Consider the following 17532-nt stretch of genomic DNA (forward strand, 5'->3'; position numbering starts at 1 on the left):
GTGGAAATTTCAATTCCTCCAAGTATGATACACACTCGGACCACTCATACGTAGACTGCGAGGAGTATAAGTCCCTATAGAATTGGGTGAATCGAACTTCTATACTAGGGGTATCCGTCAACTCACGGCCCTGACTGTCCTTAATCTTAAGTATTGCTGAGCTCTGAGAGCTGTGGTGAATTAAATGAGCCAGCAATGTACTTGATTGGTTTCCCAGTTCAAAATAGGTCTGCCGAGCAAAAAACTATTTCCTATCAGCTTTTTCTTGTAGTAATAATAAGTATTTACGGCCCAACGTCAGCCATGCATGTTTGTTTGCTTCAGATGGGTTTTCTATATACTCGCCCTCCAATGTTTTACATTGCTGTGCCAGTTGACCCTCTTCCTTTGCCGCTTCCCTTTTTATGTAGGAGATTGTAGAACGCAAGCAGCCTCTAAGGTAGGCCTTCAGAGTATCCCATAAAATATTAAGATTGTCACACGAGTTATTGGTATCTTGAAAAACCTCCAGTTGATCTGGTATACGATCTTGCGGCCCTATCAGGGTGAGCCAGAATGGATGAATTTTCCAGCTACCAATCCTCACAGGTCCTGGGTGATTGAAACGTGCTACCATCGGAGAGTGATCTGACACTCCCCTTACTTCATAAGAAACATCCGTTACCATCGGAACCATTAGAGCGTTCCCAAAGATATAATCTATACGGGACAGGGAATTCCTACCGATAGAATGACATGAGTATACCTTTACAGTCGGATGTTTGCACCTAAATATATCTATCCAACCCATTTCTTGAAATAGCAAATTCAACTCTGTTGGAGCCACCAATGCAACCCCACGATCCATTTCTCCTCTAAATCTATCACATTTGGGATCCATGACCATGTTAAGGTCCCCCATGCCCAGTACCGTAGCTTGTGGGTAAGCGGCAGCAAATGCGGCAGCCTCATGTAAAATCTGTATATTCGCCGGAGGAGGAACATATAGGCCCAGTAATACAAATGGTATAGTGTCAATGTAAGCATGTATAAACACATATCTACCTTCCTTATCCACTTTAAGTTTAACCGCTTCCCACCTCAGAGATTTGTGGATTAATACCGATACCCCCCGGGAGTATGACGTATGAAAAGAGTGTGAAGCCCATTGGATCCAAGGTCTACGCAATAATCTCGCTTTGTCTGGGATTAAATGCGTCTCTTGCAGACATATTATAGAGGGATTAAATTTACGGATACATGCAAAGATGGCTGCCCTTTTCCTCGGGGTACCCAGCCCCCGTACATTCCAAGACACAATCGGTATAGACGCCATTAGTGAGGCCGGAAACTATGTCTGCCTCGGAGGGAAGATGGCTCCCGACTCCTGCATAATACCAATATACTTTCACTAGTGACCTTTCCCCACCTTCTTTGTACTGTGTGACTTTTTAGACATTTGCATTCATAAATGAGTATAATTTCGCCTAAATACGGCGTTAAAAACATAAACGACAGAACTAACATATAAACAGTAAATTGTATCGGCAATGCGAGATGATACATAGGCCATTGCCGAATCATGCCCTCCTCGTGGCACCAAAGAGTAACGGGGAAGGCCCCGTGCTATTAGGCAGTGTTAACGTATCCTTCCCTATCTACATCTTAAAACACCATATTACTTCTCAAGCCCTTTCCATAAATTCGTACAGGAGGACTATAAAACAATCAGCAGTGTAAACAATATATCAGTAATATTTAACCGTAATATGCTTCCTGCGCATATACCCGGATCTCTCCTGCAGTCTCTCAACTGGGACCCCTTCTTCACTTCGGCCGGATCACTCCTTCCCACTATAGGCCAAGCTCCATGAACAGAATGGTGACAGATTGGTAGTCCCGGCAGTCCATTCAAATGAAACGGGGAGGATAAGAATGACCCTTTTCAGGGCCTCCGGATCTATCCACCCGCCGGATAAGACTGCAAATTGGATGTACCATAACATTGGAATCCCTCCTTAAACACAGGAGATCAACCAGCAAAAAGAAAACCTTTTAGCCTGCATCAGGCGCATGAGAAACTCCAGCATCGTCTTTAAATTCCAGCACTTTCCATCCTCACCCTCCAAAGGGGTCACACGCGGCGGGGCGATCTCCTCCCTCTCACCCAATCGTCGGCCTCCAGCGGAGAATTAAAAAAGATAGAACGGTCGTTATCCACTACCCGCAGCCTTGCAGGATACGCCATAGAATATGGGATATTGAGTTCCCTCAGCCGTCTTTTCACCGCCATAAACGTAGCTCTGCGCTTTTGTAGATCAGCCGAGAAATCCGGGAATATGGATATAGCAACGCCATTATATTTAATTCCTTGCAGTCGGCGGGCTTGACGTAGGATCATGTCCCTGTCGTTACAATTAAGCAACCGGGCCAGCATCGGCCTCGGAGGGGCCCCAGGTGGAGGTGGTCTTGCCGGCACTCTGTGCGCCCTTTCTACTGCAAAGGCCTGCGAATAAGGTGCATCTGGCAGTATCTCTTTCAACCACTTAGATATGAATTCGCCCGGATCTTGGCCCTCCGATTTCTCCGGCATTCCTATTATCCGGATATTATTCCGGCGCAGCCTATTTTCCAGATCATCATTTTTTTGTTTTAATAACTCCGTCACGGATTCCAGATCCGTAATCGCACGTGGCATGGCCGCCATCCTGTCTTCCACCCCAGACACTCTATCCTCCACATGTGTCACTCGTTCTCTCAAGGCTTGCATATCCTGCCTGATGAGGCCTATATCAATTTTCACCTCCTCCATCTTACCGGTCAGCGAGGTCTTGCATGCTGATATGGCTGCCAGGAGTTTGTTCATCACCTCTGTCGGGGTAGGTTCCGGCTCTGTCTCCTCCACCACCGCTGAGGAAGATGTCGTCCCGCCAGGCGTCTCACTGCCCTTTGAGCGCTGCTGCAGGGAAGCACGGCCGCCATCTTTGACATCTTCCCGGGCATAGCTCTGTAGCTTTTCCGTGGCCGTTTGACCTCTCGTGGGGCCCATAACTCCACTCTTACCACCCGACTGCTGCCTGGATCTCCGGGACGTAATGATGAAGGTAAGGAACGATCAGGATATTCACAGGATCAATATAGCACGGAACCACAGCGGAGCTCTCAAGTCATGCGACTGCTCCCGTTGCACGCCAAGCCACGCCCCCCAAGCCAAAATCATTATTCAATGCCAACTGCCCCATTCTACAATGAGTAATTTCTTGTATGTAAACCCTATGAAGTATGAAAATCATAACATGAAATGAAGAACTTCTTTAATATATAGGATTATTGCTTCCTTTAGCAGCTGGAGTGTTCTGATAATACAATAGCACAGTTGGGGGAATTCAAATACCCGCTGATTTCTCTGTCACACTGTGAAAAGAGTAAGAATATGTGTAGCATTGCCGCACTAAAAGTCAATGGTGTGGGAAGTTTTAATTCTCGGCAGCCATGTATCTTTTATTGGAATGCTCCGATGGCAAAATATATCAATTCCAATAGTAAGTATATTAGGGATTTGCCAAAGGTGAACCGAAAGGGTTGGATAATTGTCCAAAATGTGTAATTCGGGACGCTCCAATCAACAAAAGCCATTACCAGATGTTACAATCTAGTTTTAACTTGTCTACCCGGTTTCCAATTATCAGAATCGTATAAATAAATTAATATCGAAAGTTTCCACATTATAAATGCCACGGATGATTTCCTTGGAAAGAAATACCTGAGCGCACTATTCAATTATGTCAAATGTGCCTCTGGCATAAATGATTAGTCAAAATGAACATTATTTTTATAATTTCATTAATACACTTGGCAGATATACACAATCTGTCCTTTAACTGGAGATTAAATATTTCATGAGAGACTGTACGCACACGCAGTTGTGTCTACTTTTCTGTTTAATTCTTGAATACTACTAGCAGTGGAATTAAAGTGTTACCCCATCTTGGAGCATTACTTCTCACAAAGAATTAGGAAACAGCCATTTTCTCAATATACTTCAATTAGCAGATACAGTATTCTCCTTTTCAGTAACTTAGTTGTGTGACACTGCTGTATCATCTGGGTAGCACTGGGTATAAATATAATCATGAAGCCGGTGGCAGGGAATATTAAGGCGTAAATAAATCAGACTCATATCCCATTCAGAACAGTACACCCTTGTGCACTAAAATACTACATAGAGATATGTATATGTAGCCAACGTTAACCAGAGTATTATCCGTATTGTACCATTTTTATTTATTATATATGGGTTCGAAGTGTGCACGATGACCAACAGAAGTATTCCAGCCTAAGAATCAATTATTCCTTGATCTCTATATAAGGGGCAGACAAGTGGCCTGCTGTGGAAAAAGTGCCACCTCTGTGGATGGAAATGATGGACAAGTGTATGTGGTGGGCATAGTGTGCCCATACCAGAGATTTTATGTAAGTCTCTGTTCACAAATGCATTGTGGCTCCTGTTTATAACAGAAGCCATGACACTGTGTTGGATCTGTCGTACAATGGATCTCAACGAATCATGACGGACCCCATTAACTTATAATGGAGTACAGCAGGGTTTTGTTGTAGTTTCTGTAATTTGGCGGGAAGAATAGCGCTGCATGCTATGCTATTCTTGTTGTCAAATTTGATGGAAATTTGATGGAAACATTGGCTCCAAGTTAACTTCAAGTTAAGCGAAGGCTGAAAGTCAGCTTATAATGGAGTCCAGCGGGGTGTTGTCGTGGTTTCTGGCGTTTGTGAGCAAGAATAGCGACGCATGCTGTGCTATTTTTGCTTTGAAATATGATGGAACTTCACAAAGAGGCTTCAAATGGAGTCTCCAATGGCAGTGTGATCAAGCCTCAAAGTGGTGTCCATAGGGCCATCCACCTAGTAGGCCGTTAGTGCTAGACAGACACTTTGCAGTGCCCATATTGCCAACCTCATAGGAAGTACAACACACTTATCGGTTTCTCCCCTAAGGCAAAGTGATTACCCGACTTCATAGATGGAGCGCTCTGGTTTCTTATAGAAATAATAGCCACTAAACATCACGTATGCTCTAAATCTACTAATGGCATTGCGATAATCTTTCTGTAACCAATATGTTACAATTTGCATTCTACTTATTGTTAGGAGACATAGACTTGGTATCTCAATATAAATTTCAGATATTGGCTATTAAAAAATACACTAGACAATAGAATATGAATATATACGGTAAGTATACTGTAGAATAGTGAATATAAGAACAGGCTAACAACACTGTTTTACTTTGCACACATTTTTATAATTGATACCAGATATTTCTATTTATAAGCGTTACCTCATAAACTGTTATTAATGTTCTTATGTTCCTAGATTAACTATTCCGGCTATAATTAAATGCAGCTTTGGTTATCTACAGTTACATCAAGTTATTTGTAGTAAATATTCCAATATACCTAATTATATTTTTACTGTATTAAGATGAAACTTCAAATACTAAATCCGAATAAATAATCAAATTAAATGCAAGACCTAAATCAAGCGTATGTCTTATGACTTTCTTAATAATTAAATCAGCTTTGCCTATAGTTAGCAATCTAAAGGGAAACTCTCGTAAAAACTTTTCCTATTGTAATTCATGTTCTTTAAGATCTTTCAGGCCATTCTTAGCAATGAACATTGGCCTTGCTGTATCTACAGGCTCCTGTGGAGGCCAGTCTAATAACCTGCCAGTCTACCGAAGTAATGTGGGCATCAACTGATTATGCTCCGCTAGCACTTCTGCCCTTTGGATTTCTCAGGAAAACATATCTTCTAAACATTTTTCAAAACTCTATTATCCATTGAGTCTCCAAATTCCTTAAAGGGGTTTTCCCACAAGAGACATTTATGACATATCCACAGGATATGTCATAAATGTCAGATTGATGCGGGTCCCACCTCTGGGACCGGCACCTATCTTCAGAAAGGGGCCTCCTAAACCCCGTCCAGCCACTGTGTGTTGCGGCTGAATGAGGTAAATTCCGACAATGAAAAATGTTATATGGTCGTGAGTTACGTAAACAGCGTAACTCGCTGAACCCACGATAATTGTACGGCGGGCGGTCAAGGTCCTTAAAACCTGCGCCATAGTATATTTACGGTGCAGGCTTTAGCTGGCTGCCTGAATGATCCTGCAGCTAAATGTTGGGAGCCTGGCAGTCATAGACTACACCGTGGAAAGAAAATAGAAGCAGTTTTCACTGCTTCTGTCTTCTGTGATTTCTTGAACAATGAGCACTGTGTATAAAATAAAGGCTGCCACTAGTGGTCCCGGTGATCACATGACTGGTCACATGATCACTGGAATGCCGTTAGTGGAAGGCTGCTGCTGGGTCATAGACCCACCACAGGCCTAACAGTGACAATAGGGAGAAGAGGACAACACGGCGCTCCTCTAAGGAAATACTGTTTGGTGGAGAAAAATCACACAGCGAATTCATAATGCCCAGGGAGAAGGACTCGAATGAAAGGAAGAAAAAGGTGTAGCTTTAGGACACGGCGCCAGGCAGGTAATTTGTTGGAGTGAAGACTGCGAGTGTTCTTCAGTCATTTTCTTTATTTTTTGTGTTAAATAAACAAAATTACAGAAGACCACTCGTAGTCTTCACTCCAACAAATAGTCACTATAAGTGATTGTCCACACACAACGGAATCGCTGCAGAAAATTTCTGCAGCAATTCCGTTGAAAGTCAAAGGCTTTCCACTGCGGCAAAAACACACCATTTCCTGCAGTATTTGTGGCAGAAAATGGTGCGTAAATTACTGCGTTGTTCCAAATGTTAGGAGATGGAGACATCTCCTATGAAAAACGCCGCAATTCTGCACACTTTCTGTATCAGGAATTGACATGCTGAGGTCTGAAAAATACGCACCGCAGGTCAATTTCGGCTCGGAAATTTTACGCAGCATGTGGATGAGATTTGTTAAATCTCATCCACTATACTGCTACTGTATTCTGCTGCATTTTTTCCGACTGAAATTCCAGCCGGAAAAAATGCGGCACTGATTTCCCCTGCTATGCAGCCCCAGTTACTTTGAAAAAAACATGGTGTAAAAGAAAAAAAATATTAGGTCTCACAAAGGTTTTTTCTTTCCTTTGATGGACAAGCCATAATGGTAAAAAAATAAAAGTAAAATAAAGTAAAAATAAATTAAATAATAAATACACATAAAATACCCACCCCAAAAAAATAAATTCTCACCATGCCAATCATTGTCGTAATGCTAGCCCTGAGCCAATTACCCTAAAATAGACATGTAATATATCAAAATTTACGGTAGATTACCAGAAAAAATTAGCTGAAAAGTAAAAAAGCATATTTTTTACTATTTTCAAACTCTAAGCCTAAAAATTGTAAAATAGCAAAAAGATGTGTATAAAAATGCTGAAAAAAACAGCATTATCTACGAAAAAAAACACGTTATTATAAAAAAGTACTAGAAGTATAACTAACGTGTCCTAAAAATGGCTAAACAGTGTCTGGTCATGAAGGTTCAAAATAGCCCGGTCCTGAACCGGTTAAATCTTGAACCTACCATCTCTATTGATTTTATAATTTCTCACCACAGATGTTATCTTTAACAAATCTTTATGTCTTAGTGTAATGGTCTATATGTAGAACTCAAATTTAACATGACATTATTGTGTTGTGTCATTTTCAGATATAGATGAGTGTACTTTAGGACTACACAACTGCACAAAGCATTCCATGTGCATAAACACTGCGGGTGGTTTTCAGTGTGTCCTCCCAGAGTGTCCAAAACCCAATGGGAATATCAGTTATGTGAAGACATCACCCATGTAAGTAGAGAATCCTTAACATGGTTGAGTAGGAGGTCAGTTATTCTCATGAATCATAAAATACCCTAAAACTGTAACATATAATCTCCTATGTTGCAACAGATTTCATTTACACTAGAGAGTCGCTCCCACTTCATATAGACCCTCATGTTGCAGAAAGCACTAAAAATGTATGCACCTAATGTTTGGAAAGGAAGTTTAACATTTGGAAAGTTTGGTTAGAAATTTGTTTTTACATTTCTGGAATAAAAGAGACTTTCTGATTGCTCTAAAGCTGTTGAAATTTAGAGTAAATAGAAGGATAAAAAATGGTGAATTATAAACCAGATACCAAATATATATTATTCCAAAAACTAAAAGGGAAACTCCAATGAAAAACAGTCTCCCATTGTAATAATTCATTAGGAATCCCTTCCGACATCATTATTGTTATTCCTAAATGTCCAATAGGAATAACAAATGAATGGCACAATGCAGAGTTTTAAGAAACAATGCTCCAGAATTGTTATTTCATAGGTTAGGCAAGTATTTACTGAATCAGATGTGTCAAGAGAGCTGCAAAATCATCTTTAAAGGGGTTATCTAGGATTAGAAAAAAATGACTGCTTTCTTCCAGAGACAGTACCATGACTGTCCATGGGTTGTGTTTGGTATTGCAGCTACAGTCCGTTGAAGTGAATTGGGCTATGCTGCAATTCCAAACACAAACTGTGGACAGGTGTGGTACTGTTGCTTGAGAAAGCACCACTGGTTTTCTAATCCCGGACAACTCCTTTAAGTAAGAAATAGTTTTGAATGGGCAAGGGGATTATTTGGTAGGAGAGAAATTATTTCATTGGTCACTGGATTTGCTTGGATTTCCAAGGCCGCCCTCAAACACTATAGATGGTACTTATAACTATCTACAAGACGGAGGTAAGATATGACTAGGAGTCTACAAGTTCCTATTAATATATAATCACATTCCTTACAAGCACTGGATGGATAAACCTTGTGTGGTTCTATCATGGTTCTTCTGACTGGGGAAATGGATTGTTACTGAAAAAAATGATGGTAGCGGTCTCATGTGAATACTTCCGCTCATTTGACAAAAATCATTTAAATAAAGCTCTATTTTTTTTCTTCACAGCCAATGTGAACGAAATCCTTGTCCAATGGACAGTCGGTCATGTCATTATGCACCAAAGACCATCTCCTTCCATTACCTTTCCTTACCTTCAAATATACCCACGCCAGTCTCACTCTTTCGTATGGCAACAGCATCAGCACCAGGGCGACCTGGTCCAGACAGCCTGAGATTTGGAATAGTGGGAGGAAATAGCAGAGGGAACTTTGTCATGCAAAGATCAGATCGACAGACAGGAGAACTTATACTTGTTCAAAGCCTTCAAGGACCCCAGACCATAGAAGTGGATGTGGACATGTCTGAGTACTTAGACCGCATGTTCCAAGCGAAGCATGTCTCAAAGATCACTGTCTTTGTTTCACCTCACAGTTTTTAAGATAAGGTGAGAGAAGAATAAACTTAAGACGCAGCAAGATTTGTGGAAGACGGTAAATTACGGTTTACAGAATGGATATCGGAACTAAAATTGCCAAAATACTCTCATTTACCTCACAATCAATACAAATGTTTATTTTTAAGTATACAGTACATATGGATTCCACAATGTCATGGTTGAAGACTAATTCATTACTGAAGGTTGACACTACCTCAATAATGATGAATTCCTAGCGATATTTAAGTAAGTTGTAAAATCTGTACAGGGTTAGAAAAACATGGCTGCTTTCTTCCAAAAACAGTTTAACATCAGTCTACAGATGTGTGTGGTATTGCAGCTCAGCCCATTCACTTCAATGGAGCTGGTCTGCAATACCAGACACAACCTATAGGCAGGTGTGGTGCTGTTTCTGGAAGAGAGCATTCCAATATTACTCTCTGACGGATGCTGGTTGTTAAAGGGGCATATACAACAACTGAGAAACATGTAAGACATATCCTATACTTGTTAACCAAGCACATTATTACCTTATTTATGGTCATATTATAATTATGTGTATAGTCACTTTAGAAATCGCCAGTTATATTTTGGAATTTATTCATAAGATAAATTGGGAAGGTGCAAGTCCATTTATTGTTTCTGTAAGACTACCTGGGAAAATTATTTATAATGCATTTGATTGAATGCATTTGATTTTTTTTTTCTTTCTAGGTTAATGAAAAGTAACATAGTTTATACAGGCAGATCTATGCACTTTTTACATTGCAGCAAACTGTTTGCTGCTCTGACTTTTAATGCGTATATATCACATATATCAATATAGCAAAGTTAGCACAATAGACAATGGGCTTTTTTGCTCTTGTGCAATCTCCAGACAACGAGATTTGATCAATCTTTGTTTTGTAAAGACTATAGCAGACACGCTGCTTTGCATATGCAGATAACATTAAATAGATATAAGTTTGATTACTAAATGATAATTGATAAATGGCTCCTAAATGCTAATTTTCTCTGCCGGAACCAACATTTAAAATTTCGATGCGTGGCTTAAAGAGGCTCTGTCACCAGATTATAAGTGCCCTATCTCCTACATAATCTGATTGGCGCTGTAATGTAGATAACAGCAGTGGTTTTTATTTAAAAAAAAAAACAATAATTTTTGAGCAAGTTATCAGCAATTTTAGATTTATGCTAATGAGTTTCTTAATGAGAAACTAAGCGTGTTTTTACTTTTGACCCAGTGGGCGTTGTACAGAGGAGTGTATGAGGCTGACCAATCAGTGACCAATCAGCCTCATACACTTCTTATTGTTCCAGCCCAGCTTCATTCACTGCACAATCACACTGTCCTGTGGATAATGCTGGGCTGGAACAATGAGAAGTGTATGATACTGATTGGTCAGTGTCATACACTCCTCTGTACAACGCTCCCACTTGGTCAAAAGTAAAAACACACCCAGTTGGTCATTAAAGAGGCTCTGTCACCAGATTTTGCAACCCCTATCTGCTATTGCAGCAGATAGGCGCTGCAATGTAGATTACAGTAACGTTTTTATTTTTAAAAAACGAGCATTTTTGGCCAAGTTATGACCATTTTCGTATTTATGCAAATGAGGCTTGCAAAAGTACAACTGGGCGTGTTGAAAAGTAAAAGTACAACTGGGCGTGTATTATGTGCGTACATCGGGGCGTGTTTACTACTTTTACTAGCTGGGCGTTGTGTATAGAAGTGTCATCCACTTCTCTTCACAACGCCCAGCTTCTGGCAGTGCAGCACTGTGACGTCACTCACAGGTCCTGCATCGTGTCGGCACCAGATGATTCTGCAGCAGCATCGGCGTTTGCAGGTAAGTCGATGTAGCTACTTACCTGCAAATGCTGATGCTGCTGCAGAATCATCTGTAGCCTCTGGTGCCGACACTATGCAGGACCTGTGAGTGACGTCACAGATCTGCACTGCCAGAAGCTGGGCGTTGTGAAGAGAAGTGGATGATACTTCTATACACAACGCCCAGCTAGTAAAAGTAGTAAAAACGCCCCGATGTACGCACATAATACACGCCCAGTTGGACTTTTACTTTTAAACACGCCCAGTTGTACTTTTGCAAGCCTCATTTGCATAAATACGAAAATGGTCATAACTTGGCCAAAAATGCTCGTTTTTTAAAAATAAAAACGTTACTGGAATCTACAGTGCAGCGCCTATCTGCTGCAATAGCAGATAGGGGCTGCAAAATCTGGTGACAGAGCCTCTTTAAGAAATTAATTAGCATAAATCAAAAATTGCTCATAACTTGCTAAAAAATTATAGTTTTTCAAAAGAAAAACCACTGCTGTTCTCTACATTACAGCGCTGATCAGATTATGTAGGAGATAGGGCATTTATAATCTGGTGACAGAGCCTCTTTAAAATGTTGGGTCCCTGGTGCAAAATCGATTTCCAGCCAACCATTACCCATTGATGATTTGTGCCATATGAGGCATCATTTGTATACACAGATTGCTCAGCACAATGTGACAACATTACACCACGTATGGGGGGGGGGGGGGGGGCAAACTCTGCACTCAGGGACGTATGTACCATAGAGACAGACCATGCGAGTAGTATGAACTTGTGCAGGATGTCCCTTTCCATATATATATATATATATATATATATATATATATACATATATATACACGCACGCACGCACGCACGCACACACACACACACACACACACACACACACACACACACACACACACACACACACACACACACACACACTATGGTTTATAGAGTGAGGGAGACTAAGAGAGAGAGGGAGAGAGAGAGGTGAGAGCACATGCGACTGTTTCTATGAGTAAGAAGTAATTTTTTTCTTAAGGGCTACAGTGACGAGGGTAAAATCTGAAATCCTTACACTATATGTTTTCAATTCAGAACAAATTAGCACTATTATTACTATTATTTTCAAAGGGAACCTCTGTCAAGTAGCAATGTGCTGACTATGGGCCAATGAGAGTGATTCGCCTAGCTAATAGACAGTTCATCCCCTCCATAGATTGTCATGAAGGGGGCAGGCTGGCAAACAGGAGCACAGAGAGAGAGGTCAAAAACATAATCCCACATTCTCTGCGTTCACTTGTATCGTAAAATAGTATCATAAAAGCTTGTCATTTGTATGGACACAGATGCCTTTATCCAGCACATCAATAAAGTAGCAGGAGCAGCCAAGTGTTCAGCTGCAAACAACCTGAAGGTATCAGAAGTGAATGAATACGTGTTTGAGATAATTTTTTGTAAACAATTGTTCTTGTCATGTAAAAATTAAGAAATGACAGTATAAAAATATTGTGGTTTCCTGTTTTTTATATAAATACGTTATTAATTCCAACTGTTGTGTTGTCATTTACTAGAACACATATGGTTACACTTTTTGTATCATTTTATTTTCTCAACTAAAAGCCCTGCTCTCAGTCTTATTTGCAGCAAAAGTTGAGGTACAACTTCGATTCTGTGGGTGAGTATCGCTGTACTGGGAGACTTACTTGTCATAATGGATCAAAGTCACAACCAAATACTTTTGAATATCATTCGTCCTTTAGATACAGTATTTGCGTTTGTTTTTTAAGTCCAAAAGTCTAAAAGAAGCCCTCATTCTGCAGTACATAATATTACATTTTAATCACAATGCCTTTAAAACAGAAAATCATTTTAATGGCACTAATAAAAGATGACTATTGAACTATAAAAAGTACAGCGGTAGCAGTATCACCCGGGCCCTAGTGCCTGATGGAGACCAAGGGCCCCTCTGCCACATATGAAGACATCAGTATTATAAATGGCACAAGGCAGGATTGGAGACCTATTACAGATTTAGCATTGGGGCCAAAGAGCTTCAAGTTAACTCTGCTTTTTAGTATTAATTTCTTAATTACAAAGTAAGTAAACTCATAAGCCATAAAAAGGAATAGCAACATCTATAGCTACAAAGAGGGCCTGAACTCTTGGTGGAATAGCATAATATTAGCATGAGAGGTAGATGGAGGGGGGCGGCAGCAAGGGAAACTTCTGATTGTCTCAGAGCACTTACATCATCTTACATCACACCAGGAAGAGTCAACCCTCTCAGCGGACATCAGCAGGGGGATGGAAAAAGACCTAAAAAGACTACGGGTAAGGCCCCATGCACAAGACCGTAAAAAATCTCCATAATTGCAGACTGTAATACGGTCCGCAATTATGGAACTACCCGGTTCTATTGGCTGCGGACACCTTTTCATATCGCTACGGATAGGCGTCCGTGCCGTAGAACCATGCTGAGAATTATGGAGCATGACCTACTTTTAGTTTTTTACGGGCCGTGCTCCCATACTTTGTATGTGAGAATGGCCCGAAAATGCGGGCTGTGGCCCACGGCCATCGGTGCAGTAATTACGGGCATGGCCGTGTGCATGACGCCTTAGACACAATATTTCTGGCTTTGCTACATCTAATATACATTTGCCTAATAAACTATTGTGATTCCAATAAAAAAAACAAAAACACAGGCTCTCCATAGAGTATAAAAAAAGAGTTTGGTGACAAATATGGTCATCTTATTTGGCGGTACAGATAACGTGTTTTATCAAAATTTGATTTGCTGTGAAGACTGGACCAATGGCAGAAGAAGAATCAGGAAACACATGGTTTTTAAACACTGCTGGGATCTCACATGCAACACTGTTACTTACCTTTTCTCATTCCAGTGCCGGGTCCCTGCTGGTGGCCGCAGCTCCAGCCGTTGGCTATGTTCTGGCTATCTCCTGACTACGCTCCTGTCTCATCCTCTGGCCTTTTGCATTTCTGACAACTTCCGGGGTGATGACCCTAGGCTCCATTCATGACTATAACTCCGTCAGCGCTCCTGCCACCAATCAGTGACTATTCTGGGGGTGGCAACCTGGGAATCCGAGTCTGAAGTCCTTGCCTATCTCATATATATGTACCTATTGATAAAACATATTTCAGGGCTGACCCTTTCCATTCTTTAGTCAATGCATATCTTTACACACACACACACACACACGCACACACACACACACGCACGCACGCACACACACACACACACACACACACACACACACAAGCAGTGGGCTTAGGCAAAGTTGGAGGCACATAATTTAGAATAAATACATAAAAATGACCATTATGAGCCTGAACACGCTAGGCAATAAATAATTAAATTACTATACAATCTGTCATGTGTTCATCAATACATCAATAAATAATTAAAAGAAATGATCTAATTCCTGCTGTTTTCTTGATTCATTTGTATATGTGTATTGACATGTGTACCCTGCTCCTACGAAAATCCATGAGAGATCCAAGGAGTTGTGCAATGGGAAAGAGATCAAATCTGGAGCTTCAGTTCTTTTATCATCTGCCAAAGTCTACAAATCTCTGAGAAATCATCCCATCATTTCACATATCTATTCATTCATTAATTTATCACATTTCATTATTCTTCACTTACAACCCAAGGTCAACAACTACCTTCCTCAGTGAAGATTATTGTCTGTTTATTATGTTTGATGTAACTGCCCTCTATTCCAAAATTGCTCAATATTTAAGGGTGGCATTGTTTTCTCAGTATCTAAAAATATTCATTAGATCATACATGCGTACATACATCTTAACATATAATACTTTTTTATTTCAATAGCAAATTTGTACACAGATGAAAGGGACGGCAACGGGGATATGTTTTGTGCCCAGCGATGCAAACCTGTTTATAGGGAGCTATAAAGCACAATATGCTTATAATTCCACCCCACGTACAACTAATAACTATTTATACTCATTATTTATTGATTTGTTAATCACCTGATGTGTTACCTTAAAAAGTTCCAATTGGAAACTAAAACGTTCACATAATCTCTGAACCGGAATTTGTGGGGATCCTTATTCACAATGACCATTTCAGAAATATTGATAGAATTTTTTGATTTTATGAACAGTCATGATAACATTAATATATTCACAACTATAGTTTTGCAAATAGTTTTCTGTATTTCATCAATCCTTCATCAAAGAAAGATTGAATATGGGTTAGGCTAATTTCACACTACCATTGTCTCCCGTTTAGGTCTCTTCCGTCAGAGGAAGAGATGGCCGAAAATCCAAAAGGAAAGCATTGCTTCCGTTTGAATTATTATTGATTTCAATGGTAATTCTTTTGTTTCAATGGATCCCGTTTGTCTCCATTCGCTAGGTTTCCGTTTTTTTTTTTCAAAGCAGAAAAGTGACGCAGACTGGACTTTCGCTGAGCGGAAATGGAAAACTTATGGTAAATTTGACGATTTGTTAGAAGGCTCTCTTACTAAATACATACATTAGACCTTGCAAAAGACCTGACCAATACATAGGTAGAGGTATCATTCCAATCATTGCTCTTAGGAATTAGTTAAATAGATTTCAAAGGGCACAAAATATATTTTTGCATTTTTCTCCAAATGACTTTTAATATCTTGTAATACTGTACCAGATTGTGTAAAGTTACCCTTTATAGGGGTTTTCCACTACCGGACAACTGATGACCTATCTATATACCTCATATAGATTAACTTTGTAATTTACTTACTGTTAAAATGTAGGTTTTTTTATCTATGAAAATTCTGTGTAAAATTACTGCCACTAGGTGTCTCCCTTTCTGTAATCAGCTGTCCACTATCTGTTGTCAAGCAAAATCTGTCCCTAGCTACAGACAGACGGACTGCAGAAGGTGGGGAAATGTCTCTTTTCTGCCTGCTAATACAAGTCTATGAAGGGGAGGCCAGAGCATGGAGCAGAGAGAGATAGAGACACAGATACGCTCCCCATACAAGTCTGTAGAGAGGGGAGAAGGGACCAGGTACAGAGTGAAAAGACGTGCTGCAGCTTCCTGGTAAGTGTTACCAGGGCAGCCATCAGGAATTTCTGGGCCCCATACAGCCAAGATGTCTGGGCCCCACTCCATTACCGAGGGTGGGCAATGGAAATTGTGGCACTCACGGTGGTATGTTATGCGCATTAACTGATTTTGGTGCTGATGCAAATTACAGTGAAGGAAACCATGGAGCAGGCAGTAACCGTTTAATGCTCGGGATTTTGATCTATTTAGCCAAAAGGTATCCAACTGTATGGCATACACTGCCCGGGGAATGGCCCAGGGTAAACTCCTGAAGTCACTGTCCATGAACAGGGCAGGGACCGTCTACTAGCACTCTGCCCAGGGACTATGGCGCTGTTCCTGATGTCCATATACGTAAAGTGACATCCGAAGCTTTTCAAAGCCGGAGTACACGGCTGGAGCATCGGCAACACTCTGGCCGGGGATTCTGGTCCTGGAGAATCCCCTGATGTCACTTTACATGTATGGACAATAATGCCAGGAGCTTTCCCAGGGACAAAGTCGACAGGTAGAGCACTTGTGATGCTCTGCCTGGGGACTCCGGAATAGCAAAGTCAACTACGCTATTCCATCCTTCAAAAATAAGGTATACCGGCGTTTACCAGCCTGACGGAGGCTAAAAGGACATAATGGAGCCCTGTGAATTATCGTCTACATTGTTTATAGTGTACGTTAGGAGCAGTGGCGTAACTACCGCTATAGCAGCCTGAGGCACGGGCCCCCACTATGCCCCCCTGTAGGGAACGCCATACAGACCCCCCCTGTAGGGAATGCCATACAGAACCCCCTGTAGAGAACGCCATACAGCCCCCCTGTAGGGAACGCCATACAGCCCCCCTGTAGATAACGCCATACAGCCCCCCTGTAGATAACGCCATACAGCCCCCCTGTAGATAGCGTCATACAGCCCCCTCTGTAGATGGCGCCATACAGCCCCCCTGTAGATAATGCCATACAGCCCCCCCCTGTAGATAACGCCATACAGCCCCCTTTGTAGATATCTACAGGGGTGGCTGTGTGGCGTTATCTACAGGGGGGGCTGTATGGCGCTATCTACAGAGGGGGCTGTATGGTGGTATCTACAGAGGGGGCTGTATGGCGTTATCTACAGGGGGGGCTGTAAAAAAGGCACTATCTACAAGGGGGGGGGTTGTGTGACACCCAGGGGACGGGGGGCCCCAGTCAAAAGTTTGCTATGGGGCCCAGTCTTTCCTAGTTACGCCCCTGGTTAGGAGATTTCCTGACGTACACGATAAACTTAGGGCAACAACATGAT

At 41.2% G+C, this 17532-nt stretch overlaps 1 protein-coding gene across 1 annotated transcript in view; it reads left to right on the top strand.

The window, feature by feature from the left end:
- FBLN7 (fibulin 7) overlaps window positions 1–9584 on the top strand; it is a 42178-nt gene extending 32594 nt beyond the window's left edge. Inside the window, exons 7-8 of the mRNA XM_075863749.1 lie at window positions 7702–7840; window positions 8970–9584. Of these exons, the coding sequence (XP_075719864.1) occupies window positions 7702–7840; window positions 8970–9342 (512 nt within the window). The 3' untranslated portion in view covers window positions 9343–9584. The remainder of the gene's footprint in view (window positions 1–7701; window positions 7841–8969) is intronic.
- Window positions 9585–17532: the final 7948 nt, after the last annotated feature.

Source organism: Rhinoderma darwinii, chromosome 4 (genome assembly GCF_050947455.1).
Source record: "Rhinoderma darwinii isolate aRhiDar2 chromosome 4, aRhiDar2.hap1, whole genome shotgun sequence".
NCBI classification, from domain to species: Eukaryota; Metazoa; Chordata; class Amphibia; order Anura; family Rhinodermatidae; genus Rhinoderma; species Rhinoderma darwinii.